General features: G+C 43.1%; 1 protein-coding gene across 2 annotated transcripts in view; it reads left to right on the top strand.

The window, feature by feature from the left end:
* LOC147890074 (putative L-ascorbate peroxidase 6, chloroplastic/mitochondrial) overlaps window positions 1-21,542 on the top strand; it is a 43,769-nt gene extending 22,227 nt beyond the window's left edge. Inside the window, exons 9-12 of one of the 2 annotated variants that reach the window (XM_087390165.1) lie at window positions 1-78; window positions 20,632-20,736; window positions 20,860-20,932; window positions 21,182-21,542. In XM_087390165.1, the coding sequence (XP_087246291.1) occupies window positions 1-78; window positions 20,632-20,736; window positions 20,860-20,901 (225 nt within the window). In that variant the 3' untranslated portion in view covers window positions 20,902-20,932; window positions 21,182-21,542. Of the gene's footprint in view, window positions 79-20,631; window positions 20,737-20,859; window positions 20,933-21,020; window positions 21,161-21,181 lie in introns of those variants that run through there. The other variant, XM_087390167.1, reaches the window with a different exon arrangement.
* Window positions 21,543-26,448: the final 4,906 nt, after the last annotated feature.

Below are 26,448 nucleotides of genomic sequence, written 5' to 3'. Positions count from 1 at the left end.
GAGATAAAGGAAAAAAGGGATGCCGAGCTATTGGTTCTACCCACTGATGCTGTGCTCTTTGAAGATCCTGCTTTCAAGGTACTTTTTATGGTTTGCCTCCACTATGTTCTGTATATTTCAATTAGAAATTGGAGCGATTTTGGTTCTGTTTGTGATTTCTTGTGGACCTGCTCTGCTTTCAGGGTGGCTCACAGGTCAAGGCTGCATTTTTTGTTTCTTTTATTAGGATGGGCTTGCAAACGTGGCAAACGTTCATCTAGATGTATACTTTTTTCCATATTAGTGGATTTCAAATAACATTATATAGAGTTTTTTTCAGCCAACTTTGTAAGGGCTCTTTATAGTGGTACGAGTGCTACTTGTCACACTATTATGCTCGTAACTTTGTGTCTATAGTGATGGAATATGTTTCCATGCAAAGCTCTCTTCAAGAGGATTTGATTAATGTAACATGATGGATTTCTAGAAGTTATAGCATCTCTGTGTGTATTTATATTTTCAAAGATAACTGTATCCTTTGGCAGTTAAGTTCTTGTAGCTTGGAGATTGTGACTTTATTTTCAACGAAATCTAAATCATGTAAATCTCTGTTCAAAGTGCATTTGTTCATGTTTTCAGAATGCATAGCTTAGTTTGTGCAAGAAGTTACAGACTTCTTAGTCTATGTGAGCTTTTGAATATATCTTTGAGCATTCTCATAAGATATTAATAAAGGGCTTTATAATGTTCTGATGGATTTGCCCATCCAGCTAGCATCGTCAGCCCTCTCACTATGCCTTTGCTCATATCCTGCCAATGCATTGCTCGTCTCTTGGTGCCAAGACACAAGATAAAGTGTTTTCATCTTCATCCTTCGATCTTGAATTATAATATTACTTGGGATGTGAGTATGCCATTGTTTTCTGACGAGAGAAAGAAGTTACTGTTGAGGATGCCAATTGCATATAGTGTACAGAAGCATGGTATAAAGGAAAATGTCCCTAGGTATAAGTTGTGTGTAAAAGAGGACTAGAGATTAGGGTAGTTAGGGTTGCCTATATGCTGTGTAAAGATATAGACTTGTAGTGGTTGTCTCCTCCTCCTCTCTCGCACAATCCTCTCACTTCTCTCAACATGGTATCATAGCTCATGGTCTAGCTCTTGTCCCCTCTATATCTGAGGATAGTTTGCAGTTTTCCAAGCCACAGTTGCTTGCTGAGTGTTTCCAGCCATAGTGCATTTACTAGATCTCGTTTTTTGAAGATTTACTAGGTCTTAATAGGAGTTTGTAGGAACAATGGAGATGGATTGTGAACACAAGAGAACAAGAAGTGAACACAAGTGAACTCCAACTGAAATGTTCAAACAAATGAAGTACAAGTACTTGGTATATATAGTCCAAGTATTAACACACCAAATAGACTAAGTCCTAGTCTATCTTGCATCACCATATCATTGTATATCTCTACAAATCCCCCCTCAATGATATGGCTGAAGTACTCTGGAATGATCTCAGAAGTACGTAAAGTACCATGGTTGCGCAAATTTATTCACATGTGGATATAGCAACCTATGGGAGTTCAAAGGAAAAACAATGTCATTTTACAACCCCCCTTGACATTGTTTGAATGTCTTTGATCCCCAAGCCATGTCGATGATGTGTGAAGAGACGTGCTTACAGGCTTTTCGTGAAGATATCCACCACATTGTCCTTAGTGGAACAACATGTAAGATCAATGAAGCGATCCTGAATACAATCCCACACATAATGATAGTGATTCTCAATGTGTTTCATGCTAGCATGAAAGACATGATTGTTGCCAATGGCGATGCAACTCTGCCTATCGCAAAAGATCAGAGATGCCTCACCATCTTGAGCATGATGCAAATCATGCAGTAGCTTTTTTAAACACATACATCCATAGTGGTTGCGTTTGCTGCTTTATATTCAGCTTCACTGGAGGAAAGAGAGACACGGTTTTGCTTCTTATTGAGCCATGATATGCACGCGGAGCCCAATGAGAAGCAATAACCTGAAGTGGACTTGCGGTCATCAATGTCCCTTGACTAATCTGAGTTTGAAAAACCACTCAGCAATACGTCACCATCTGCCAGTGAGTATAATGTCATCCACATATAGCACAAGAATGACCAAATCTGCATTTTCTTGCAGAACATAGAGATTGGGCTCTGTATGTGTATTCACAAAGCCCTGGGACAACAAAAGCTGATGTATCTTGTGATACCATGCACGAGGTGCTTGCTTGAGCCCATATAATGCCTTTTCCAGCTTGCATACCTTGTGCTCTTGTCCCTCCACCACAAAACCTTGGGGTTGCTGCACATAGACTCCTCTTTGAGATCCCCATTCAGAAAGGCAGTCTTGACATCCATCTAAAAGACTAGCCAACCGTAATTTGCAGCTAAGGAAATGACACAACGAATGGTAGTCATTTTGGCTTCTGGAGCAAAGGTCTCCTCATAGTAAATTCCTTCTTCCTGAGCATACGCCTTGGCAACAAGATGGGCCTTTTGTTTTTCAACAGTACCATTTGCATGTTACTTGACCTTGTAGATCCATTTGGTGCCAACCACATTCTTGTCTATGGGAGGATCAACCAAATCCCATGCAACATTCTTCTCAATGGATCTAATTTTTGATTCATGGCTTCTTGCCATGCTGGATGTACATGTGCATTCTCAAAACGCTGAGGTTCAGTTTCAGCTTCCATCACTCTAGTCATCAAGGCAAATTGACTTGATTCCGAGCATTTTTGGTGCTGGACCTGGTTCTCCCTAAAGTGAGCTGATCTCTAGCATCTGCAAGAGTCAACCTAGCCCATCTTGGAACAGATTTTTCACCCGTACCACTGGGAATAGCAACAGGAAGTGCACCCAGAGTTGCATCCTTTGCACGACGGTGATAGTGCTTCCAAATATTGCGCTGTTCCTCTCCATGAGCTGGCTGCAAATTTGAAACAGTTGAGGGAGAAGCACCCTCAACATGTGGCAACGTAGCTGGAGTCTGAGAGGTAGAAGGAATATCAACTAGAGAACCCAAATCAACTGAGGGACTGAAATCAGCATCATCGTCAAACTGAACAATATCTAGAGGTGTATCATCATATGGAAGCAAATCCTCACCGATGGGCTACTTGCTATCATGCTCAGCAAATAAAACCTCGTGGCTGGATCATAAAGCTTGAATCCTCTACTTTCAGTGCTATACCCCACAAAGATGCATTTAGTACTCTTATCATCCAGCTTGGATCGATTCTGAGCCGGTACCAAAGCGTATGCAATTGACCCAAATACCCTGAAATGATTCACCTTGGGCTTGTAGCCATAAAATGCCTCAAAAGGCGTCTTGTCAACCAAAGCTTGTGTACGGCATCGATTCTGAATTTATGTGGTTGTAACTAGTGCCTCACCCAAAAATGCCTTTTGACATTTTCTTAAATTCTAGCATACACCGTGTCATCCCCATGAGAGCTCCATTCTTCCTCTTTGCAATCGGATTGTGTTGAGGCGTGTATGGCATTGTTTTGTGATGCCTTATCCCATTCTCTTTCAATTACCCTTCGAAGGCATTTGAGGTGTACTCTCCCCCATTATCGGAATTGAGTGTTCCAATTCTAGAATTGGTTTGGTTCTCAGCCAATACCATGAACTTGAATCAATTGAAATTGAACACTTCAGATTTGCGTTTCATGAGAGAGAGCCACGCGAACCTAGAATGGTCATCAATGAATGTAACAAAGTACCAATACCCTCTATGGGTAGTTACATTCATTGGTCCACAAACATCATTATGCACAATATGCAAAACCCAGTGTGCTCTTATTGATTCTGGGTCATCCTTTTTGAAAGGTAGACGATGAACTTTCGAAGTGCACACCCTTCACACGCCTCTTGAGCAGGCTGCTGTAATTTTGGCAAACCTTAAACCATATAATGATTATGTAGGTATGCCAAAGCTTTGTGATGCACATGACCAAACTTGGCATGCCATAAAATCACCAGGAGTAGCATACGAGACAACCAAAGCATTCTGATTATAGGGTTGAGCATCAAGCTTGTAAAGACCCATGCTGGTCTGACAAGAGCTTGTAGCCACAATCTCATATCCTTTCTTTGTATCCTTGATCGTGCATTGATCATCTTGAAATTTGAAACAAACTTCCTACTACTACAACAGAATCACGGGAGTAGCACCACAGAATTTCCTCCCAGCCAAATCCTCGCTAGAGCGTGAGAGCTCTCAGAGAAATCAAAATCCAAAAATTCACGTGAAGGTCCATTCTCCTTCTCTCACTAACTCCAACAAGCCCCATCTACCTAGATGGATCTAGATGCCACATGTCATCATCATAGGGCCTTTCCTAATGCATCTTTTCACCCCTCTCTTGGGATACTTTAATTTCCTTTGCCCCTAGGCACATCGCTTGCATTAGGCCCTTAGCCTTAGATCCACCTAGTCTGGTGCTATTAGCCCTCACCTAGGACCTTAACATTAATTCCCTCCCGATTATTTACATGAAGCGCAAATAAATATATTACAAATGTAGATCCTTAAGGGAAATGCCGACTGATTCTTCTGAGGTCATGCTACCTCGGCTAGAGCGTAACATTCCTTCCCTCTTCAGACATCAGCGTCCTCGATGATAAAGTCTGGGAACACTCTCTGCAACTGGTATACGGATTCCCAGGTAGCTTCTAATAGAGGCTGACCATGCCATGCAACCAACACCGTGGGTATCTTCCGATTTCGCACTTGCATTGCTCCTCGGTCCAAGATTCTTGTTGGTTTGCGCCTTGCATTATCCTCTTCTGAAACAAAACCACACCTTCGATTAATGAGTCACCAGTATGCAAAAATTTCTTTAAACGAGAAACATGAAAAACCGGGTGTACCTTGCGATCCTGGGGCAATTCTAATTTATAGGCTACCTTGCCTATTCTCTTTAGAATTAACCACGGCCCACAGTATCGAGGTGATAACTTAGCACACTCTCCTGAAGTTAACGACTTCGAGTGCGAAGAAACTCTGAGAACAACTTTTTCTCCTTCCTTAAATTCTCTTATAGACTGGTTTTCATCCGCATGCGCCTTGGCTCTATCCATAGCCTGGCGGATATTAGCTCTCGCAAGTGCTAGCATCTCCCGCATCTGAAACACAAAGTTTGCGGCATTAGGCACTTTCTGAGGTACTCCAACTGTAGTTGGATTTGCTGGTCTATAATCATAATTTAATTCAAACAGACTAAACTCCGTAGAGGAATGTTTTCTATCATTGTAGGCAAACTCTAACAATGGCAACCACTTGTCCCACGTATGTTGCCTCAATGACACATATGCCGTCAGCATATCCTCTAAAATTTGATTGACTCTCTCCGTCTGACCATCCGTTTCAGGATGATCCCCACTACTCATTCCCAACTCAGTCCTTAGTGTCTCAAATACCGTTGTCCAAAAATGACCGGTAAATCTGACATCTCTATCTGACACTATGGATCTAGGCAATCCATGCAGATGAAATATATGTCTAATAAACAAATCCGCCACTTGCGGGGCACTAACAGACTCTCTAGTCGGAATGAAATGAGCCATCTTTGTTAGACGATCAACCACCACAAGGATAGAATCATACCCTCCTTGTGTCGTAGGCAGACCCTCAATAAAGTCCATGGAAATGCTCTCCCACTTACCTAGTGGTATTTCCAAGGACTGTAAAAGTCTGGGTGGCTTCACCCGCTCAGCCTTGCTTACCTGACACGAAAAACGCTGTGTCACATATTCATGAATATGCTTTTTCATCTTTGGCCAAAAGAAATCTCGTTTCACGAGATCATATGTCTTCTCCACTCGTGGATGTCCCGCACATGGGCTATCATGGCACTGTCGAATGACTCTCTGCCTGAGATCATTCTGACTAGGTACTACTACCTTGCCATTTCTTTTCATCATACCATCCCTTATGGTATATCTTGCATATGTTTGGCCTTTTCTAGATGCAAGGTCATCCTTTTCTTCCCCGGGTCTAAACACATGAGCTTTAGGCCATAAGCTCTGGACAAACTCGTCCACCTTTTGAGTTTCTCTAATCTCGGTCATTAGAGCACTCTCTAATACCGTAAAACTCATGTTGTGCATAATGCGAGACAACGCATCAGCAACCTTATTATCTTTTCCTCTTCGGTACCGAATTGTCAAATTAAACTCCTGCATGAGCTCTGCCCACCTATTGGCGGTCCCTTAAGTCAGGCTGTTTACATGGTTCCATGTAATGCATTTAGCAAATCATCAATCCGAGCCATCGGATACCTGTGCTTAGCAGTGATATTATTCAATGCTCTGTAATCTATACAGAGGCGAAACGTATCATCCTTTTTCTTCTTTAATATCACTGGCGAAGCAAAAGGTGAGAAACTTGGTTGAATCTTCCCCAACTTGAGGTATTCTTCCAGTTGTCTACGCACCTCCGTCTCTTCAGTAAAACTCATTCTATAGGAAGGTCTATTTATAGGTTCTGCCCCCGAGATCAATTCAATCTTATGCTGAACATTCCGCTCTGGAGGTAACCCATAAGGTAGTTCATCCCTAAAACAGTTAGAGAACTCCTCTGCTATAAGATTAGCCAGCTTGGCCATCTCACCACTTTGCGCAACATCAATGCTAGCCAAAGAGCCATCAACCGGCTCTAGTGATGTTGTATAAAGGAATAAAAACTCCTCTTGAGCTTTTCGGATTTCCATCACGGAAACCAACGGTCCCTGAGGTACATCTTTCTCACCTCGTAATACATAAAGCACATCATTCATCTTGAATTGATATACTTGCTTTTTCCAATCAATGGCTGGATTCTTCCTAGAATGCCATGCCATACCTAGGGCTATATCTGCACGAGCAAGCTTAGTCATTTCAAAATCAAGCTTTTGAGCATAGTCCTGAATACGAAGTTCCAACTGGGTAACCCTTTGGTCCCATAATTTAGTTGAACTTCCATCTGCCATTTTGACTGTATATGCATAGTCAGATGGGCTAGTCTTTAACTTTAGCCTCTTCACGAGCTTGGAGTTAATTACATTGTGAGTTGACGCCGAGTCAAACAACACAATGACATCATGATTGGCCACTTGCCCTTTCATCTTAATTAACTCCGTATTATTAAAGGATGTATATCCCGTTGCTGTGGACTTAGATAGGATGTTATGAGCTGCACTCGTTACTAGCTTAGCAACAGACACACATAACAAACAAGGTACTGACCTCTGAGAAGATCCTGCTAGCTGAATCTGCATCTGTTCCACTCTGGGACTTCCCTCCATTTCCACGTCGCATTTTGAGACTACCATCTTAGCCATCCGACGATCCTTATTACGTGGACAATCCTTCCACTGATGAGGCTGAAGGCAACCAAAACACAAGCCTTCTCTCCTCGCTTTTTCTCTTTGCTCTGGGTTTAAGGGAGACTTTGACCAAGTCCGGGCTGCCATTGGTGTTACTTTCCTCTTCACTCCAATGGTGGTACTTGACTTAGGAGTTTCAACTGGTTTCGTGTGCTTGGCTTGACCACTCGGTTGAGTACCACTCCCTTTACTAATCCACTTTTTCTTAAACCCATATTTCTTCTGGTACCCATACTGGGTTCCAATCTGCGCAAACTCACTTGGCCTTATGTCCTTGGCATCTTCATAGTTCAGGGCTATGGCTATTGCATCATCCAACGTGTTCGCATACTTAGCCCAAACTTCCATTTTAATCCGATCATTCAATCCAAATATGAAATCTTTCACTTGGATTGATTGAGGTAGGGGTTCATCAACCTTCATTACGCTCTCTCGAAACTTATCAGTGTATTCCGCCACTGACAAATTTCTTTGACGAAGGTTTCTATATTGATCCCAAGCTCGGGATGCTTCGTCAGGAGGTAAGAAGTGTTTTCTGAATTCTCTTTTAAACCCCTCCCAGGTAGTGGATGCTATATCATCTTTCTGTTGTTTAATCCATCATCGATCCGCTGCCTCACTAAACATGTGGGTGGCCTCGCGGATTTTCTTGATATCATTTCTGATTTCACAAATGGTGAACGCCTCGTCCCATTTGTATAACCAGGTCTCAATGACATCAGAACTACGGTCATTCATTCGACCAGAATACTTTTCCGGCCTATAATTGGCAATATTAGGTACTTTAGCCTTCCTAGGCTCGACCGTATGGATACTAGACTCCGGTTCCATTGGAGCCTTTCCTTTCTCATCTCAAGAAGGTCTGGCAAACATACTGTGTATCACTCTTCTAAGTTCAGACTGCCCTGCATTTGCTTGTAACTGTTGCGCTAATAATTGCTGCAAGGCATTCTCAAGTAATGCAATCCTACTAGATAAGGTGTGAGCTACTGGGCGCGACACCTGCTGGGTCGGCCGGACTCCTGACTCTACAAAGTCCATCCTGGAAGCTTCTTCTGCTGCTTCCATTCAGGTCAATGGGTGTTTTGGTTTTCTTTGTCTCTCTTAAAAAAAAAAAAAAAACACCGCTAGAACACTGTATTTACAAACTAACAAAATTTAGTGTACTGGCACAATTCCCTATTCTAGGGAATACCTGCAATCCCACATGCACACTGACTAGGCATTTGACACAGGCATAACCCAAATACCGCCTTTTCCTATACTAGGGAAATTCCTGCAAACAAACTGACTTTATCACAAAGGCATATGCACAGGCATAGTCTCCCAGATTGCCCACAGGAATTTGAAGAAGTCAAAAAAATCCCAAGTCTGCTATGTACCCTGTTATGGCATCGAACCTTCATGCAGACTAAATATTCACGAGAACCTCTTCATGCAAGCGGAGCATCAACAAAGACTAAGGTCGGGAAAAAAAACACAGAATTGACGAATGCCAGAGAAAGCTTCTTGGTTGTTCGCTCCTGCCACCCGATTTGATACTGTGCTAGATCACGACGCCGGATATCAACACTTGCAAAATCTACAACCCCTGGAGTCTTCACGTAGCGCAGATGTCCCGAAGCCTGCAGCCTCCACGTAACTCCCTGGATACCAAGTGATACGATCTTTTGCTTCTTCTGCCAAAGCGTTACTCTCTTTTTGGGATCTGTCTCAGCCTACGGGCTAGTTACGTGACCACAAACGATCCTTTTGCTTTTTTTTTCCGTCGATCGAACCAAAAAACACGTGGCTTCTAATTGTTGCACATGCAAGGGGACTAATTCGCTATCTGTTTCGTCAATCCACGGGCTAATTCGCTATCGAGCCTCCATACAGTCATAACGCTGCTCTGGAGTTTGCAGATTTGTAATGGTCATTGTACGCTCCTCGCTTCACCATCCCTAGCGATTTTCAGCTTCGAGGCATCGTAGCAAGCTTCCCGCAAGTGCTTTGCAATGTTGCTGGTGTCGCTTGGATCATGTTTTGTGCTTTTGTTCTAATGCCGTCGCTTTTCGGTCGACCGTTAAAAGATTGCAAACTTTTCGCATCATTGCCTCATTTGTGCATTGCCTGGCAATTGCATCTATCCTAGGTCAGAATTATTCGAGTCCTGCTCACGCTCTACACCTCCTTCATACGTGACTTCTTGAGTATAGGAGATGGAGTCTTGCGATGTCTTTTGGGAGTCGATCGTCACACCGCTCGACTCACATTGGCTTGCTCGTATCTGATTCGGACTCCTCTTCAATTCAGCAAAACAATGGTCTGTTCGTAGTTTCTTGACAACTCACGAACCCGTAGTCAACCATACGCTTCATGTTCCGTTAGATCACACAGATCCCCTCTCTTACCTAGCTTGAGCTCTGATACCAAATGAAACAAGCTTCCTACTACTACAGCAGAATCACGGGAGTAGCACCACAAAATTTCCTCCCAGCCAAATCCTCGCTAGAGCGTGAGAGCTCTCAGAGAAATCAAAATCCAAAAATTCACGTGAAGGTCCATTCTCCTTCTCTCACTAACTCCAACAAGCCCCATCTCCCTAGATGGATCTAGATGTCACATGTCATCATCATAGGGCCTTTCCTAATGCATCTTTTCACCCCTTTCTTGGGATACTTTAATTTCCTTTGCCCCTAGGCACATCGCTTGCATTAGGCCCTTAGCCTTAGATCGACCTAGTCTGGTGCTATCAGCCCTCACCTAGGACCTTGACATTAATTCCCTCCCGATCATTTACATGAAGCGCAAACAAATATATTACAAATGTAGATCCTTAAGGGAAATGCCGACTGATTCTTCCGAGGTCATGCTACCTCGGCTAGAGCGTAACAAAATTCCATGAGCATGTGCTGATCATGAGCCATGGATGGAACTGAAACAAGATTTTTCCTCGAGTCAGGAACTTACCAGACATCACGGATATACTTTTTCTTTCCTGAATCCAGAAGAATGGATCTCCCACTCCTATGATGTCATGAGTTGCATCATTAGCACAAGTAACTTGTTGGCCATGAATAGGTTTGATTTCTTCAAACCACTCTTTCCTGTGAGTCATGTGCTTAGATGCACCACTATCTAGATACCAAGTATCCATGGCAGCAAATGAAGAATCACGAGATGAAGCATAAGAAGTATCATATGCATCTCCTTGGCACCAAGGCTGTCCTGAAATGCAGTAAATACAAAATCCTTTCCCTTTGCTGCAAAATTTGCATGAGATGGTGAAGTATTTGCATTTTGAGCTGGTGCAACATAATTATTGCTTGTGCCTTGCCTCTTTTTCTCACGGGCAATCCGTTTCTGGCACTCTACAATGTAATGACCTTCTTGCAATAATTGCATTTGCCTTTCTTTACCTTTGTACCTTTATTTTGCATTCCCTGCATTTGTGTTTGCATTTCCCTCCTTCCTAGGCTGATGGGCATGGCTGGTCTTGTTCTGAAAATTACCTCTTGTAGGCTGAAATCTACCCTTTCCATGGGTGGCAAGTGCTTGTTCACCCTGACTAGAGGAACGGGCAGCATTGGAAGTCCTCGTTTCTTCCTGTAATAGCAAGCCAACTAACTCATCAAATGAGAGAGGAGCAGCCCTGAGCATAACGGTCAAGGAGGTAACAAATATGGCATATGAAGAAGCCGGGTTGTTGAGGGTGATAGAGATCAATTTTTTGTCTTCTATGTACTCATCAATAGCTATGAGCTCATCTCAAATATCAATAATCTTAGCAATGTGCTCTGAAATAGTTGACCTTCCAGCATGGACAGGTCATTGAGCTTATTGTTCAAAGCAATGCTTCTTGCTTCATTCTTGACATTTTACATACTTTTCAGCTTGTCCTAGGCATTCTTTGCATGCCTGCACGACTTGACAGCAACCTGGGTAGTGGCAGTAGAACCTTGAGTGGTAGTGGAAGATACACTCGTGCTAGGTGCACCAGGTCTAGTCTCATCACCATTCACGGTGTCCCATAAGCCTTTGCAAACCAAAATAAATGACCACAACACATAGTTGGGTCCATCCAACTTATTTGCTTGAGTCATATTACCGAAATTCTCATTGAGAGACATGATTGCAAGCTCAAGAATGTGCAAATAAAATGCAACTAACTGCTATGAATCACTGCAATGGCATACACTGATAGTGGCTGCTCTAAAATAGCAGTGAATCTGCCCCAAAAGTATCTGCCCAAAACACAATCCCTTCTGGGATACAAAATGCAATTAAGCAATAGATTTCTGACCCAAAAACATCCTGAATCACAGGCAAGCACTGGCTCAAATTGCAATGTACTTCTGCCCCAAATTCTGCTTGAATCTTAGCCAAACACTGGCTCACAATGCAATAGCAGTTTCTTGCTCAATAGGAATCCAAAATGTGCATAAACCTTCACCCAACACTTGGCTTCAAAATGCACACCACATGAGCAATAATTTGAGCTGAATATGCACCCCCAAAATTGTCCCAAATACACACACTCAAACTCTCCAAATGCACCTGTAGTCAAAGTATTCCGAGGACACCTGTACAAGCCAACTAAATGCACGGGCTGCAAGTACAAACTGTAGCTGCAAGTACAAGTTGGAAGAGGCTGGAAATGAGCAGAGGCAAGGACCAAGGCAAGAGCAGGAGCTTCAGTAGGCGAATTGTAAGATAGAAGTGTATGGCTGGTCCGTACACTTGTACGGATTGGTATGGATAGAGTCAATGCTGATGGCGAGCTGCGCCCGTATGGATTGTACAAAAAACAGTCCGTACAATTGTACGGACTGGTACGGGCAGATGGCGGCCTGTTGCTGTCTGCAGGTCCGCCGGGAGTTGATGGCGAGCTGCGACCGTACGGACTGTACGGAAACCGTCCGTACAGTCGTAGAGATTGGTACGACTGTTGTATGGGAGATGGCAGGAAAATGCAAGCCGGTTCTGGTAGCGAGTTGGAGCTACTGTTGTGCAGCCTAAATTTGCAAATGAGCTCAAGGGCTCATTTGCAAATGAGCTGGTACAATGGCTCACACCACTTTGAGGTGAGCTGAATGAGCTTGAGGGAGCTCTCATAAGATGTGGGTGAGCTGAAGAGTAGTCAGCCAACAATGGAACTTCCTTCTCCGCGACAGAAGTGTGACGGGAGCACGCGGGAGAGCAGGAAGGAAGTGAGTTGTATGGACTAGCTCTGATACCACATGTAGGAACAAGAATGGAGGTGGATTGTGAACACAAGAGAACTCCAACTGAAATGTTCAACCAAATGAAGTACAAGTACTTGGTATGTATAGTCCAGGTAATAACACACAAAATAGACTAAGTCCTAGTCCATCCTACACCACCATGTCATTGTATATCTCTACAGTATTAGAGTATATGCCATAAATGCGTCCCCCCCGCCTTCCTTCTGTCAATTGGATCCCAAAGGTCTCACGGACCTAGTGCTCTCGCCTTTTTTTTTTTCTGATCGTAATGTCATAAAAAAGCAACGAGGCTAATCTCTTGTACATAGGTCTACATAGTCAGGCAATTACGCACAACATGAGGTCAATCTTGTGCCTTTCTTTCCATCCAAGGAAAGGATAACCTTGATCAATGCGAACCACCAGAATGGTTGTAGATACAACAGCACACATGACACATAAAGAATGATTTTCAACTTTGGAAAAGATTCTGGATTCAAAAGAATGTGTGTTCATAGCAAATGGACATCCATGCAAGGTGGAAGCAATAGGTTCAGTGCTAATTTAGAGTCTTTGAGGCCAAAATAAGGTCATTAGAGATGTTTTGCATGTGACTCAAAATTTGTTATTAGTGGGTCAACTTGTAGACAATGACTATGGTGTGCTATGTAATAAAAGAGGAGTCTTATCAGTGAACACAAGATATCAAGCTATCATGGACAAAACAAGATTTGAACTCTTGAAGACTTGCTCGATCATAAGCTCAAAATCGATGCAAGTGGGTCTAAAAAGTTAAGCTCAAATCAGATGGTCAGATTGACATGTTTAAAGCTTGACTTGTTGCCAAGGGATACTCACGAGGGAATGGAATTGATTATAATGAAACTTTTGCATGCATTGCCAAGATGACAATAGTTAGAACATTGATTGCCAAAGTTGCACACTTTAATCTACCCATCTATCAAATGGATGTGAAAAACGCCTCCTTGATAGGGTGTTTTGATGAGGAGATCTACCAAAAGGTTTTGTTGTTCCCAGATAAGAACACCTCAAATGCAGACTATAAAAGTCTCTTTATGGCTTGAAGCAAGCACCCACATATTGGAATGCTAGAATTGATGACGACTTACATCAACTTGGGTTCCAAAATTCTTTTATAGACGTTGATTGTACATTCTTCATGGAGAGAATAGTTGATCATAGCATCCAATACCACATTGGGGCTATGAATACCTAAGTGGAGTGGGTGTCTAAGGTTTTAGTCATGTGCTTGGCTTGTAACACATTTGGGTGCTATGTGAGGTAATTGTAAGTACCACCTTGCACGTGAGACACTTGAAGGTGGTCTGCTTAGTAAAGGACAATTGGACTCTTTCATTTGCCTATGTAAGGTCTTGTACATGAGTATGTGAGACATCTTTGTGACTTGTATCTCTTTAGTGATCAATCAATTGTGTTTGTGACATCTTGTCTCCACCTCTCATTCCGCATTTCTCTTTAGCTCTCTTCCTAAATGTTTAACTTGGTATCAGAGCTTGAGAGAGATATCCTTCTTCCTTGTGTGTGTGTGAGAGAGAGAGAGAGAGAGAGAGAGAGAGAGAGAGAGAGAGAGAGAGAGAGATACTGTTGTGGATTGCTGCAACAAATTGGACCTCTCATATCTTACTTGATCGGCAGAAATTGTGTGTTATTTTGTTGAAGGATACTTTGTGAATCTATAATTGAGGAGTCTAAGATTGTTGCCAGCAGATGTACCATTAAACTTGATTCGGCTCTCTTCTCAGAAGTCAGCTGCCACTTGATATACCAGAAGGAATTCCCACTACCATATGTTCACCTGCTGTAGCAAGGTCTCGGTTGATTCCACTGAGAATTCTTGGAAGCTCTTGTTGTTGAACTATCTTTCTCTTCCAGGGTGTTATTTCGTGATTGCCAGAGATTTCTTTTCTCATATTCTGTTCGAAGTGTTTCTATTGGTGTGTGGGTGGAGCTTGAGATTGCAAGGTTTTTCTGAGAGTTGTCACATCACGAGAGAGGATTCTACCTCTCTGTGTGTCTCCATTCTCTCTGTTCTCGGGCTACTTCTCAAACTGTACGTGAGAGAATTCTTTTGTGTAATGTGGTTTGTTAGAATTGAGCATCTCCTGATGTACCATGGTTAGGGAAGAGAGTGAGGGTCTATGTTGTGGGTGTGCCCGCCCTTGTGAGGTTAGCAGGAGGGTTGGCGAGCCTACGTGGGCATGTGTATCTGCCAGGGGCAGGTGATGTGTCCCGCCACCTCTGAGGCACTTCTGACTTTTTGGAGGCTGAGCCAGGGCCTTGTGTGTGTGCCTGGAGAGGAGCTGTCCATTCCAGACCTGTGTAGGCCAGATCAGGGCACGGCAGGCCACATTGGTGTGGCACTCACTGCGTGTGCTTCCAGGAGGGTTGTGGATATGGTGCGGCACCATTCAGGGTCTCTTTGAGGCCTGTTTGTTGCTGCGTTGGAAGCCCATTGGAGGTGCCTTTGTAGGCCAGCATGTGGGGCAGCAGACCTGACCTGCTGGTTAGGTTACCAGGCCCCCAACAGCTTGCCTATAAGCAGAGGTGGACCGGCCTGCTGGTCAGCCTCTATGAGGCAGGAGGGTTGGTCCATGAAGGGCAGGAGTCGGCATATTCGGAGCAGGGGGTCGGCCTGTCTGCACCAGTTGACTGGGGCCTCTCTTGTCGCCCAGAGGGCTTTTCCCTGAGATCCCTTGCAGGCTCTCTCGTTCTTTTCCAGTTCAATTTATGTGGTGTGATTTGCTCTCTCTTTCCTGTTCAGTTTCTGTTGCACTCTCACATGGTTTTAGAGCGCCAAAGATTGGCCAGAGATGCGAGACGTGGAGGGAGCTTGGGGCCAGCAAACTTTGTGGACTTTAGGGCTACTGTTTGGAAGTGTCAGAAGAGGAGTATGCGGAGGTGTGGACAGTTTTTGTGTCAAGGAAGGTGCATAGTATTTGAAGGGTGTTTTCAGATTTGAAAGGCGTTTTTGAGGGACAGAACAGAGAAAGGGTGAAGTCACCTTAGGTGTCAAGCCTCTTCATTGTCTTCTCCAGCCCTCTCCTCTCTTTCTCCGTCAATCCCCTTCTCTACCTTCTTTCCCATATACCATATCTTCTCGGCTCGACTGTCTCTTCACTTAGACATGGCTACCCTGGCTGAGATGCCGGAGAGCAAGGTGACAATTCCTGTATTACACACCTTCCCCTTGGACTGTCAATTGGATGGACTCAATTATATTGTGTGGCAAGTCATGATGGAGTCCGTCTTGTAGTTAGCAAACTTCATATTGGTGGGGGTTGTTAGGCTTGATCCCCTTGCTACATCCAGGAGAGGAGAGGGGATGTTAGAATTGAGCGTCTCTTGATGTACCATGGTTAGGGTAGAGAGTGAGGGCCTCTATTGTGGGTGTGCAGGGCGCCCTTGTGAGGTTAGCTTAAGAGGAGGGTTGGGGAGCCTACCTGGGCATGTGTATCTGCCAGGGGCCGGCCACCTCTAAGGCACGTATGGTTGGTTGGAGGCCTTGTGTATGTGCCTAGAGAGGTGCTGTCCAGTGCAGACCTGTGCCGGCCAGATCAGGGCATGTTGGCAGGCCACCTTGGTGTCACGCTCGCTGCGTGTGCCTCCAGGAGGGGTGCGGGTCTAATGTGGCACTGTTCAGGGTCTTTTTGCTGTCGCATTGGCAGCCCATTGGAGTAGGCCAACATGTAGGGAAGTAGACCCGACCTGTTGGTCAGGTTAGCAGGCCCCTAGCAGCCTGTTTAAGGAAGAGGTGGACTGGCTTTCTGGTCGGCCACCTAGGCGGCCTGGTCGGCCTCTATGAGGCAAGAGGGTCAACCAGTGTAGGGCAGGTGGTTGGCCTATTCGGAGCAGGGCATTGGCCTGTTTGTACCAGCCGCTTGGGGGTGTGGAGAGCCTATGTATAGGCCACTGCCTTTTATTGCCCAGCAGATCAGAGGGATTTCCCCCTGAGATCCCTTGGAGTCTCTCTCTGTCTTTTCCAGTTCAGTTTGTGTGGTGTGATTTGTTCTCTCTTTTCTGTTCAGTTTCCGCTGCACTCTCACAGGTTTATGGCTCCACCAATGAGCAATTTGACAGACATCTTCACCAAGCCATTGAGCTTTGACAAGTTTTCCTACATCAGTAATCGTTGGCAAAATCTCTTTTGCAACTTAAAAGGGGGACTGACGGATAAGTGCCCCAAGGTTTTTCTATTTTGTTCCAATTATGCACACAACAGCAACAGTCTGCAGGATTTTATTCTGGATGCAATTTTTCTTCTGTGCTCCACCCTCATCCTGTAAGTGCAGTTTAAGAGGGAAGCTTCCAGCAAACTAACAAGATACATGAAGCTATATGCTAGATGAAAGCTTGGGAAGACTTCAAAGCCATGCACAAAAATGAATTTGAGGAGATGGCTAGAGCTACCAACTTGAGTGAAGCTGTTGACAACTTGTTTAAGTAAGAGCAGTGGTGGTTGAACAAAAGCTGTGATTCCGAGGACGAGATGCAAATTAAAGAACAAGTGAAGGAGGAAGGCAAGGTGGATGATGCCTGCTTTGAAGTTGATAAAGGCCAAGAACACAATCACAACCTCCTCCTGCATTTGTATCGGCAATGCCTTCACCATCAGCCACATTCTCTCGTTTCGTAACAACTTCAGTATTAGACATGGCATTTGCACCTACTGGTATTAACATTATCTATGTTTGTTGCTTGAATTTTCTATCTTTTGTCGAATTCAGCTTTAGCACTAGCCATGTCTATGTGTAGCCTTCATGCAATATACTTCCTAACAACTTTTGCACAAGTTGTCAATTCTTTACCATTGAGGTCTCCTCCAATTGCTTATGCATCATCTGTGTCTTCTGCACCATCCTCTCCATCAGCATTTGCATTCGCTATGATGTTTACTTTGTAGTCCTTTCAATTGGCTTTGCATCAACTAAGGCTTCATCACTATGGTTCTGTATGGACTCCTGCTTCACAACTTATACGCCAACTAGATACTTGCTTTGGTTGCAAGTGGTGTGGCTTAGAGGCACTATTTTTATGATGGGTACTCTTACTTCCACAAAGCATGTGTGGCTTTGTAAGCCACTCACAAAGTTAATGCAAAGACATAGAAGTCCCAGGGTTAGCTGCATGATGTGAGGAGTTTCTTGTGGCTTGCAAAACAAATGGGATGGAGACTGAGCAAAACTTTGTGCACATCTTCCCTTGTTCCTCGGATGTTTGCTGCAGAGCTATCAATCGGGCATTCCATGTCTCATCACACCAACTAGCCACCCTCCTAGTGGTATTCCCTGTCATTGTGTGGCATAGCCAATTTCTTACTGGACACTTTTGTACATGGGCAGACCCAATGGATTACCATACTATTCAAGTTGGAGAAGTTCGAGGGTACGATTGTCCAAAAGTTGTCCACAATTATGATGAAGCCCAAAGAGATCATCCCAAATTGATGTGCCCGGATGAAGATCTTATCTCATAAGATGTTTGTCGTACTCAATCATGTAACAAGTGGTGGTTTTCGAGGGCATACTCTTCCATTGTGATGAGAATTATTGATAAACTATGTATTCACACCACTTTGCAAGTCTTTTTGTAGAAGCGGTAAAGAGGGCATAGCTCAGTTTTAAACTACAGTGGATTTCCATTTCAAAGCCCCAATTAAGGTGGAATCTTTAGAATGGCATCATCTACGAGGGGATTGGAGGAAATTAAGGAAGAACTAGGGATGAAGAGACATCATCCTTTGAGGCTCAAATCAGAAGTGGTCTCTAGTGCACACTTGTGATAGCCACGAGGAGTGCCTCCAAATTGTAGGCTATCATGATTGGCCTCATTTTTGTAATAGCTGTCTAAAATAGCAACCTCTTCTGTTAACCCATTTGTCAAATCTCGACCCGTTGTTGCTCTTCTCCTGAGCCAAAACACACACACACACACACACTTTGTTAGCCAACATCAAGTAACTATTTTTCTTGACGGCGGAGTCACCCAAGAGAGTTAGCGCCAGGTTGAGGTTTTGGCAAAGTGTTCCCTTGTTGGTGAATTTGCATATAAGGATTTCAATTGATGCACCGACACGGGATTTAGGACTGCATCCCGCATAAGGGTAAATGCTCTGGTTTGGATGGGTTGAGGGTCTCATTCCCTAAAGGGCGGTGCAGAAATTTGAGCACACAGTGGAGGCCAATAACACTTTTGAGCACAGCTTATAAAATTTTAGGGAAGGCAATCAACCTATCGGTTGCAGCCCTAATTTGATCCATGATTCACAGACTAGCTTTGTGCATATATGTAGTATTTTTGATAATATCTTCTTGATCTGGGAGGCCTCGGAATCGGCCAGACATAGTGTTCAGGACATTGCTATTCTACTCTTAGATTTTGAGATTGCTGAAGCAGGCGGGGGTTTATTGGAGGGTATGTTGCTAGATGAGAGGAGTAGCCTCTCTATAGATCTCAGTCCAAAGGGATGCCTGCTCACTCCTCTTTTATACTTTTTTGTGGTAGAAGCCATAAGTATTTTCCTTAAAGCCCAATCTAGCATCCTAGAGCTAGACTCCCCCTTATATAGGATGAAGGAGTTGCTGTATAGAGGGCTTGTAAATGAAATGATGCATTTCCTTATACTCTTACTGGTTTCAGCACAGCCTTTTGCCTTGCAGCAGGAGCCTAGATTATTGGCACAAGTCCAATGGCGTTTAGATCAGCGATGAGGACTCTTTTGATTGGGGTTCATGTTTAAGTGTGTGCATCCACATGAAAGCCCAGCCATTGTTGATGAAGCACATGATAGTTGGGTAAGGGGGACATGTAGCTCTTGAAGCAACTGCCAGTAAAGTCATGAGAGCTAGATCTTTGTGACCCAGGCTGTTTGAAGATTATTGTGCTAAAGGGTAATGAATGTCAACATGGCCTCTCGAACCCACCAAGAAGGAAGCTCTTGCACCTCATACCCTTGTTGGGGGCTAGACTCTGTGGGACTCACCATTATCACAAAAAAGGATGAAGATACATTTTGATGGCCACAGACTATGGTATGAAATGGGTGATAGCTTGCATGGCCTCAATATGTTACATCACCGGCTATGGCTTTTATGATCAACCATCTCAAAGTTTGGATGTCCAATAAAATGACCCATTCGTCCCTTTTGCCTTCATATTCATTGAACCGATGAATGATAACAGCAAGGGAGATGCTAGAAGCGGGTTTGGAGGCAATTCAAACCATTGACATTAGAGGCCATGAAGGTGTTTGACACCGGGTGCAATAATGACAGCCAATATTGAGGGCCATGAAGATGATGTCACAGCGGGGGTCACTAAGTGATCATGATTTTGTGGCTATGAAGTCATGCTGTCTTGGAAAATTGAGAAGTCTGCCATGGGTCCATGGAGATTAAGAACACCAAAATATCAGGGGCTAGGAACTCCATCCAGGACTTTGTGGCCCATCAAGTGAGAACATGGAGCTTGCAGAGTCCAAGTCCAATCTGCGTGTAACTGCATTGGAGAGCAGAATAGCAGGAACTGTGATGTCCTTCCTATTCAGCTTCCATTCTATGTGCTGCATTTAGTGAATGTGACCTTACTACCTGTGAGCACTTATTGTGCATGTTCTCTTTTTTCTATTGGTCTCGTAGTCACATACAAGTAGGCAAACGTTCTCAAAGGCCTAGTATTGCCGCCATTCTTCCCTGTATACTGTATTTCTGCTTTTCATAGTCCATGCATACATGCCCATCTGTCCCTCCTCCCTTGTTCACATGCTTACTGTTGAGATACTGTTCTGATATAGCCGAACTTTTGTCGTTGCAAAGTTGCACATGGTTATGGATGAGTCATCCTTGCTTTTTCTGCAAGGATTCTTATCTTTTGTCAGAATTTCCTATCTGGATTGGGGTCCCATGAGAGAATGAGAGAGAGAGATAGAGAGAGAGAGAGAGAGAGAGAGAGAGAGAGAGAGAGAGAACCCATGGTTAACATTTGGTTTGTTACATCAGGTGTTTGCTGAGAAGTATGCCGAGGATGAAGAAGCTTTCTTTCAAGACTATGCAGAGGCACATGCAAAGCTTAGTGAATTGGGTGCAAAGTTTGAGCCTCCTGAGGTCAGTAGCCATGCTTCCTGAAGTTGGAGGAGAAAAATGACAGTTTGTAAGTGTAGGTTTATGGATAAATACTTTTCAATGTTTAGACACAAGAGTGGTTACAATTTGGATTCTGTGGTACAGGGAATAATCATCGATGAGGCTTCCAAGATGATGGTGTCATAGAGTAGAAAGATCTCTTCAGTGAATAACATGGGTAAGTTTGGTAAAAATAATGTTTTTATATTGTTATTATATCCATGATAGGTTTTGCACAATGTTGATGGACTATTTTATCTAATCAGTGCTGGAGGCATGCTAGCAAGTGCATATGCTGGATGAGCTTGTTAGAACTTGTGCTTCTTTTAGTGTATGTAATACGATAAGCCATCGTGGGCTGGTCATGTCTTACTATGTTGAATGCTTTGATGTCTGATGGTCACACTTGGCTGGTCATGGCATGCAGGTTAGCCAGGTTGAATCGTTCTTTCTGTGTTTTTTAAATTGTAGAGCGATGGACAAACTAGAAGAAACCTAGAAAGGTTCATCTACTTTAAATGGCAGTGTGGTCACAATCACAAAATGTGAGATTCAAGAAGATTATATGCCAACCCACTCTTTAACATTTTGGAAGAATGACTGTAGGTGTCTCCTCCAATCACATGAGTTTGTGAGTATATTGATGGCTGCCCATTTGGAATACTTGGCTATGGGTAACTCAGAGATTTAAAAGCCTGCATGGCGATGGTTGACTAACCCAACAGGAAATTGCCTAAACCCTTCGTATAGCAAGTCATATCTTATCAATTAGAACCACCCCCCCCCCTCCCCCCCCCCCCCCCCCCTCTCTCTCTCTCGTTAGGCCACATGTACACACCTTTATTGATTTCAATAGGAAAAAAGATATTACATAACCACTAGTGGGTCTCAACCAAATTTTTTGCATCCTTAATCTATCCGGCAGCAAGTATCATGCAAATACTTCTACCCTACTCAAAGAAAACCTACACTAGAGAATAAGTTAACTTTAATAAGCATTCCATTTCAACTTGTTGTCTCTATCAGCACTATATAACTTCGAATTTATTTAATCTAATTCAAAATTACTTGTACTAGACTTGCCATGGCCTTAGATTAGGATGCTCATCCTAGCATCATATGGATCAAGTATTTAAATCTTCTTTAGTATGAGGCATAAAGTCCACTTCAACTATGCGTATCTAATGCAATCTCAACTTTGATTCTTGAAAGAGAAAAGGAATCTTAATATCTTAAAGTTGTATACCAATATATCATCAAGATAAAATGTGGATGTCATTTACCAAGGTTGACTTAATTAGAATACATGTTCTATCACATTTTGTGGGTTTTCAAAGGGAGTAGGAGTCTCTTATGGCGCATCCAAGTGTAGGGGCATGAAAACGTCCTTTTAGGAAATAACTTAACAAACATGATCTTTGTATTATAACAAAACTTTGGCAATAAGATGAGATAGTTGCTTAGGAAAAATAGTAACTATATGAAAAGGGTGATATTCACAATTAAGGTATAGTCAAGATACAAGCATGAACGCAATGAGCATCTAATCCTTATTTAGATCTACATTGTTATCCCAAAGACATATTCACAAGATTGCATTGGAGCATCTTCTCTCTTCCTTTTACAAAAACAGATTTCCATGAGTAAAGGCACAATCAATGATAAAGACTCAAAAATCTACTTGCATATCCATCAAGAACAAACAATTTTTGTATTGGCTATTGAGAAAATGGCTTCACTTTATACAATATGAAAATTTGCCTCAAAGATTCTCACATAAAATAATATAAGACTAAAGAATCCTGATCCTTATTTTAGGACCTTCCATGAAATTCATTTTTTGGCTCTCAAAGTAGGGGTGGACTTTAATTTGATTACAATCAATCCAAACTTTTTGTTCACTCGTCATAAAAGATATGATGGAACTTGGTGTTAGGAATTTCATCTATTTCCTAAATCCTTGATTTTGCTCTTAAAATTAGAGCAAGACTTTCGAAATTAACTCCATGATCAATCTCGCATTCAAAGATTTCGCATGACCCATTGTATGGAAGCTTCTCTTTTAAAGTGATCAGCCTTTGATTTCGTACATATATGACTTATCAAATACATGAAAACCTCACTTTAGAAGGATGAAATTGTGGCTTCTCATAGCTATGCTATGAGTGAGATAAAAGTCTCATCAATTCTAGGATTAACAATGATTTTCAAGAAACTTTTGCGTAAAAGATCTTGGCAAAGGCAATTACTTGTGGATACAATCCCTACCCTAGATCTTATTCATGATATGTATACTAGTTTTCTAAGTGACGGAATATTTTTCTTCTAGGAGGTTTTGGAGTGGGCTATGCATAGTAGCTAGGGTTTGGTCATTCTACTCTTAGATTTCTTGTGATCGAGTCGATTGAGTTTTTTTGAAACACGCGAGATGCTTAGATTAGAGGGGTTTTCTTCTTATACAAATCATCTCACAAGTGCTTATCGGAGCGTTTATAGGTGGTTGAATCCATGAGCATGTCTTTAAGATCGCAAGCAAATGTTTTTGGGATGATAACCAAGATGAGGATGTCTTGGATATTGAATTTACAAATGACACTCCTATTTTTTTGGATGCAAATCCACAAACTCTCACATTCTTCACGATAGCCTTTGATTTATTTTATATTACAATAGGTGCACATTTTAATTTGAATAAATCCAATGGCCTTTGAATCAGTGAGGACACCTCAGATTGGGGTGTTGGTTTTGGTGTTATATGGATTCCAAGGAGGTATCTCCATCAGAATAAATTCAATGGCTTTTGAATCAATGAGGACATCCTAGATTGGGGGGTTGGTTTTGGTGTTACATGGATTTAAAGGAGGTATCTCCATTAGACGTTTTGGCTATGAGGTTTGTATGGGCATCTTTGGCTTGCAGTGATTTGCTCGTGTTGGAGAGCATCAAGACTAGACTTCCCTTTTGGAGTTTGGCTAGACTTAACCTTGCTTCTAGGTATTGTTGGACACTTGGCTTCTTTTGTTCTTGTTGGTGTCACTTTAGGTACTACTTCACTTAGATATTTCAATTGTGAGGTTTGTCTGGGCATGTTTCCCTCGCAATAGTTTGCTCTTGTGTTGGAGAGCGTTAGGATGAAACTTCATTTTTGGAGTTTGGTTAGACTTAATCTTGCTTCTAGGTACTATTCGGCACAACTTGGTGCCACTCTAGGTATTGCATCACTCAACTCAAAAGGTTGATTCATGGTATTATTATGAAGCTTGATGGTTTAGCAAACACCAAGGGCAAGGGTGGCTTGGGAAATTGTGATTCTCCCAATGCAAAAAGGAGGCGTTGATCCAAATTAGGGTGTAGGGCTTTGCTTTGCATGTTCACGGTTAGGGGACTTGAGCCACGACAAGAGTCTTGGAAAAGTTTCTTTATTCAATGCATTGGCTTGTACTCCCTCCTTAGATGGTGATTGGATGGACAGAACTATGTGGATCTTTACACACTGCATACCTAACAATTCTTTTCTCCCCCTTATGACTACCATCTTGAAAGCATGGAGTAGCTTCAGGAAGTCTCTTTAGAGGATTCCTTTCTCATGATAGAAAGAGATTAAGATGTAGCCTATCATGTCGAATGATTTGATTATTGGTGATCATCAAAAACTTCTAGGTGTTTCTAGCTATATCTTGGAGTCTAGATGGGGGAGAGGCTCCACTTTCTTTGTGGGATCTTGGAAGGCTTTCAAAGACCTTCCCAATGAATGTAGATTTCAAATGACTAGTCACCTCAATGAAATGGAAGGAAATTGAGCAAGTTGATGCAGATTTATTCTTGGATTGGGTTCTTATTGATGAGAGATGACACATTTGCATTAGATGGATACATCTTTTTCGAGAATACGAATATTGCTTCAAGTCATACGTTTTCGAAAAGTTATACATGGGGATGCCTTGGTCTTTGATGTGCACTATGGGGACAAATTGTCGAGATCAATGGATGAGGATCGTGCACACCTCTTTTGAGCCAATTAGAACTCACGAGCATGTGGAGCAATGTTTTTTAACTTTTGGATGGTATTTAGATCCCGTTGGGAGGACTTCCCTCTAGGATTTTGGAGGGTTTGGCTTAATGGGGGTGTCGCCATAAAGTATACTAGTAGTGGGAGTGGAGTGATGTTGAAAACTATGAGAAGAGACTCCCATTCTTCTACTAGTTGCTAACAATCTAGGAGGTTTCAGCTTAGTGTTAGGGGTTGAAGGCCCTCCAGGGCCTCTGTTGGAAAGCCCTCCAGGGCCTCTGTTGTACTTTGGGTCTTGGTCACGAACTCCAATCGGGAGTCATAGTTGGGTCACATCATGGTCACATGAGCAGTATGCCAAGGTGGTTAGACCTTGGTCACACCTAGTTGCACCGTGTTCACATCTTGGTCACTCTGGAGCAACCAGTACATGACTTGGACATGACTTGGTAGTATACGACTTATACATGACCTGCACATGACTTGGATATGAGGGGAGTAGTACATGATTGAGGAGTACTAAACCTTAATCTCAATCGACCTTGGTCAAGGTTGATCGGAGTGAAGTACTAGCGCACTGGATTGTAGCACTTAAGAGAGTGCATAGGTGCACATGTGGTACACATGTTGGTGCACATGGGAAGCAGTCCAACAATTAAGAGTTATAGGTGGTGCACTGACCCTCGCCAGTAACTAGTGGTGGGAGGAGCACATGGAATAGATAGGAGTATTGTGGAGCACTTGATTCATTGATTCAAAACAGGCCAGAGAGTTGCAGAAGCCATTAAGGACGAAGCAGTTGACAAACGGCGGAACGGCTAAGGATGCAAGAAGACAACCAATAGGAAGGAGGGAAGGGGATTTCTAGGGAAGGGGAGAAGAAGATGAGAAGGTGAAGAGGGGGGAAATGTTAGGAAAGAGGGGCATTTTAGCGGAGGCCAAGGGCATGAGTGAGAGGGATGGGCTAGAGATAAGAGCTCGCCTGATGTTACTCTCATGAGCGTATGATTCATTCCTTCTAATGAACTATGCTTCTTCCTATCTTTGCTCGCACCTCTAAGATCTCTTCCAATTGTGTTCTCCTCCCCTCCTCTCCCTTCACTTGATATAACGAACCCTGTGTCATGTGAGTTTTGTTGTGTTCATGTTGAGGGTTGGCTTTTGTGATTTTGTTTCGCTTTATTCTTGCTCACATCACTCCTACACTTGTATGGCTCACACGTCGTTGATACCATCGACTAGCACTCACCCACGCACCATCTATGAAACCCATGGCACGTCTTGCTTGCTTCTCGCACCAGTGGCCCTAGGCCTCCGGCAATACTTTTGGAAGTGTTAGGGACCCTCCTCCCTCAGACAGTTTATGGCGATCACGGAGGGACATTGTTGGTGTTGAGTAGCACAAGTGAAGTGGTGCTCTAGGGTCCTAGAGAGAGGTCTTATGTTGAGTAGTTCTGAAACATATGAAGGAGCTAGTGAGAGAACTAGGAGGTACTTGAGGAGAGTGGAGAAAAGACTTTCGACAGACCAAACTCCGTACAAGAAGCATTATGAGCGATGGTTTGCGAAGTCCTCAACGTAATCACAAAGTGAGCCCATTGGAGCAATAGAGCCAGAGCAAGTAACTTCATTGACACTCTCATTAACTTGGATCAACAGGAACCTTGGTGGTCAGATCCGGACTT

This window comes from Dipteris shenzhenensis, chromosome 19, assembly GCF_047967505.1.
Source record: "Dipteris shenzhenensis isolate YYH24624 ecotype China chromosome 19, Dip_SZ_1.0, whole genome shotgun sequence".
Lineage (NCBI taxonomy): Eukaryota > Viridiplantae > Streptophyta > Polypodiopsida > Gleicheniales > Dipteridaceae > Dipteris > Dipteris shenzhenensis.
Note: the sequence above shows the minus strand (reverse complement) of the source record. Positions and strands in the feature narration are given on the sequence as shown.